Source organism: Pituophis catenifer, unplaced genomic scaffold (assembly GCF_029215685.1).
Source record: "Pituophis catenifer annectens isolate HBS135680 unplaced genomic scaffold, rPitCat1.0.hap2 SCAF_2, whole genome shotgun sequence".
Lineage (NCBI taxonomy): Eukaryota > Metazoa > Chordata > Lepidosauria > Squamata > Colubridae > Pituophis > Pituophis catenifer.
In genome coordinates, this window is record NW_027256882.1 from 16,453,712 (window position 1) to 16,457,961 (window position 4,250).

The following is a 4,250-nucleotide window of genomic DNA, read 5'->3' on the forward strand; positions in this document are numbered from 1 at the left end:
AGGGTGCTCAAAACAGAGGATTATTGTACGTTACCTTACGGTTATTAATTATGATGAAAAACAGGGCATCGTTTGTACATCCTTTCTCATGTATTATAAGCGGTCCTTCCAATTCGGGAAAATCTTATTTTATAAAACAAATGTTAGAACACGGTGAGCATGTATTATCTGAAATGCCTCAAAACGTTATATGGTTTTATAGCTGTTGGCAACCTCTGTACAAAGAATTACTTAATAAATTTCCTAATATTAAGTTTATGGAGGGCCTTCCTGACTCTTTTGAAGCTACTGACTTGTTTCCAACAAATCAAACCAATTTAGCGGTTGTAGACGATCTCATGGCAGCCGCCGGTGACAGCGAGCAAATAGAGAAAGCTTTTACACAGTATGTTCATCACAAAAACCTTAGCATTATTCTCATACTTCAAAACCTGTTTTTTCAAGGTAAGAAAATGAGAACAATAACTCTAAATGCAAAATATTTGGTGTTATTCCGCAGCCCCCGTGATCAGATGCAAGTAGTCACATTGGCACATCAAATGTATCCGTCTAACACGCGGTACTTTTTAGAAGTATTCCAAGATGCCACTAGCAAATCTCACGGTTATCTTTTAGTTGATCTGGCTGCCACTACTCCAGAAAACTTTAGGCTGAGAACTGGCATTTACCCCCCTGAATGGCCAGTAGTTTACACTGTGAAAAAGAAGAGTAAAAAGTAACAGCTGTATCTGGAGGGCGCACAGTTCATACAGGATGTCTGAGAGGTTGCGCAGAAATTGGGGGTTATTAAAAATCTTAGTAAAGGCAGGCCCGAAACAGAGAAAAGCCATCTTATGCAATGCTAATAATGACCTGGTGGGGGCCATAGCCGAAATAGCCCTGAACACTTTAAAAGGTAACCTGCCTCTGAAGCCTTCACAATATCGGAATTTAAAGAGAAAGAAAGACTGTATTAAAAAACTGAGTGATAGTAAGCTCTCTCTGAAAAAGAAGAAACAGGTTATTCTTCAGTCAGGTGGTTTTATAGCACCATTACTAGGGGCCGCTATACCATTGCTGACTAATTTATTAGTGCAGTAAACATGGAGCACGCAGAGAAAATGTATTTGGTGTCGAGGCGTGAGATGGAGCAGCTACGCGGTCAGACACCTACAATAGGTGCCACTACCGTTAGCCGGTTGGACGATGACATGCGGGCCGTTCTTCAGAGACCTGATCTAAGTGAAGATGACAAGATAAAACTATACAACACAGTGCTGCAGAGATTTCTAAGACTGACCAGACAAAACGACTCTGAGAAAGGTATTCTGAATCTCATTCAGTCTCCAGAGGCATTTAAACAAACACCTGTTGTACCAGAACAGACACCACCTCTCTCGCCGCTGGATCCAACAACGCAGGAGATATTAGAGGGTGTGAGCACGCGATACAAGAAAAATGCTTCTCTTTTGTTGAACAAAATGAAACAACATCAAGACATTTTGGGTTGGGATGATTATGGAACCGTTTCCTACAAGGGTACAAAGGTGCCGGGGTCTAACATTGTAGATCTGGTCAAAGGGGTTTCTCAACACCGGATGCGTACTGCGAAATATTATCCTAAGGGATGGAACGAGTTTATGTCGGCAATGGCTGAGATGAACGTACCAACAGTATTGCTAGGTTCTAACGTTGTTAAAGAGCAACTTGAAAAGCTGAAAGAGGCAGAAAGTATTAAGACTGTAAGTTCTACAAAATCAATCTCTGCTATGTCTGCACCTGCTGCAAGTTCTATGTCAGACCGTAAAAGTGTTCTAAATTTTGGTGACTGGCTCCAATTGTAAACAAATAAAACACTGTGAAACATGCAATATTTTTAACGTGTAGTGTTTATTTTATTATGTACCATACATGTTTGCATACATTGGTAATTGTAGCACGTTCCAGAAGCCCTTCCAGGCATCATATTTACTACAAAATGCTTCACCATTTGATCATTTCTGACATCTTTGACAGAATATAGCTTTAAAATATCTTCGTAAGGTAGCCCTTTAAAGCGTTTAACAAGATAAAATAAGCAATGCTGTCCACAGGTTATTGCCAGGGGATGCTGCAGTTGAAGCGGTTGATACGTGTACTTCTTAGCTTGCAGTTCTAAAAACCTCACGATGCCAACGGGGAAGTCAGAGTCGTCTGGAGCTCTTCCGTAAGAGTCAAAAAATTCACCATTGCTGTGTGTTGGAAAGTAGAGCGCCAACCAGTGTTCACCAGGTAGAGTATGGGGGTGGGTATTTACAATTAAACCGAAAGGCCTCTTGGAGATTTTTCTCTTGGGTAACAAATCACTGGGGTATACGCCTAGAAAGAACGCATTTCCAGATAACACACGTAGTATCTGCATGGTATCCATCCTCACATATAATCAAACAATACATTCCTTGTGTGGCTTATTTCAATAAGATTTTCAAAGATTGCATAGAGTATCATGTTGACGGTGTTGGGGAGAGGTACAGCAAATCTAATTTCTGCTCTGAGGTTTCCGTTCTTGATCAGGGAATAGTGCTCTGAGCAGCCTTGATCGGGGCTCAAATCAAAACAATATAAAGTATATCCGTTGTTAAATTCCTCACGGTTGATTAGCACAGATCGATCTTTCATTGCTTTGCCAGACGTCTGTAACAATTGCATATATTCTCTCACAAAAAGGTTATGTTCATAATCAGGCTGCAGCGGTTTAGCAGGAATTTGTTCACCGTCACAATACAGGGCACAAAAGTTGACATTATAGTGCTGGAAATTGAAAGGATTTCTTTCATAATCACCACTAAATGCGGCATTGTCCACGAAACCAATCACTAATTGTTTAGGTAACTGCCCTAGAAATAGGTTTTCCTGGTTACACACAAGACTGCCTGCAGGAATGCTGTAAACTTTCATACCAACACGGTCAATAGGATATTTGGCGTTGGAGTTCAGCAGAGCCTCCGCATGTCCTAACCGTACACCGGGTGATACTTTTACACGCTTTACAAAGAGAGACGCTGCCAGGATCTGTACTTTGTAATTCTCATTACCATCCCTCATCAGGCAGAACTCATTTTTACTTCTTGAGAGTTTAATGTTCACATCCACACCGTTAATCAATAGTTTGTCTTGAAAAAACAGATCGCTATGCAAGGGCCCTAGCAGATCCCATTTACGACTGCCAGCTGTATGTCTGGCTCGTGCTCTGAAACCAGAGTTACCAGCGGCTGTCAGCAAGGTGTTCTCCATGAGCGTAGCATCATCCTTGTAAAAGCCACCCGCTGAAAACTGGGTCCCCAAAGCATCTCCGCTGTAGTTCAGAATAAGTTCAATAAGGCCTCTGTAAGCATAGCAGTGGTGACTCTGTGTAATCACACGATCGCCTAATGTAACATCCACCTGATTGAACAGTGACGCTATGGGGTAGTTGACAAGACTCACTCTTGCTCCGTCATCGATATCCGTGCCGTCAGCCTTCACAACCTTGCAGCTCACATACAGCAGAGTATTGTTTAAATCCGTGTAATGATCGCCATGCCCCGTTATAAAAAATTCCAAAGGGGCATTGGGAGTCAGCGCTGATAAAGGGGGGATCTCGATGTATGTGCAGTTTTCAATGCTAGTTTGCGTAGGCGCCAATTGAAAAAGATCTAGCTCTGATTTGACACATTCCTCTGAAGCCTCGTGGATAAATGCCATTTTATCTTAGAAGATGTTCTGTTTGTCACCGCGCTTCCTTCCTTGTGTACGTTTCCTCTTTGTATGACGTGTTTTTTTAACAACCCGCCTCTTTTTAGGAGGCATGGGCGGGCCAACAGGCCTTTTCTTCCTGATCACTGCCATGCCAGATCCCCCCTGCCCAATAACACGTGATACAAGCTGTCCTGACACGTCTCTGGCAATATTATTAGCCGCCGCTTTTACGTGAGGTTTAATGATTTCTAGGCCTCTCCTCAGTAACGGCATTGCTTTTCGAAAAAGACCCCGGAACAGGCCCCCTATACCGGTACCATACATAACGGGGGATCCACGGAAACCGGGCAGCCCGTTTCCAGCCTGTGCCCTGTAATAGTCTACATATGCTTGAGGACTCCCGCACTTCTTTATCACGACCATCCTTCACTTTTCTGAGGCCTGAAATGAAGCTTAACAACGACCTTACCATGGTTAAAAGCTATGTTTTCATTCTGGTCCGTTTTGATTTCTACAGTAATCGTATCAATATAATGTTTGTTGACGGTAACATA

At 42.4% G+C, this 4,250-nt stretch overlaps 1 protein-coding gene across 1 annotated transcript; it reads right to left on the reverse strand.

The window, feature by feature from the left end:
- Nucleotides 1–2,391: 2,391 nt before the first annotated feature.
- LOC139309904 (uncharacterized protein F54H12.2-like) lies at nt 2,392–3,702 on the reverse strand. Its single transcript, XM_070934091.1, has one exon. The coding sequence runs from the start codon at nt 3,700–3,702 to the stop codon at nt 2,392–2,394; it is 1,311 nt and encodes a 436-aa protein (XP_070790192.1).
- Nucleotides 3,703–4,250: the final 548 nt, after the last annotated feature.

What these genes read in the sequence shown, in the direction of transcription:
- LOC139309904 (XM_070934091.1), bottom strand. Translation starts at nt 3,702, where the DNA reads ATGGCATTTATCCACGAGGCTTCAGAGGAATGTGTCAAATCAGAGCTA.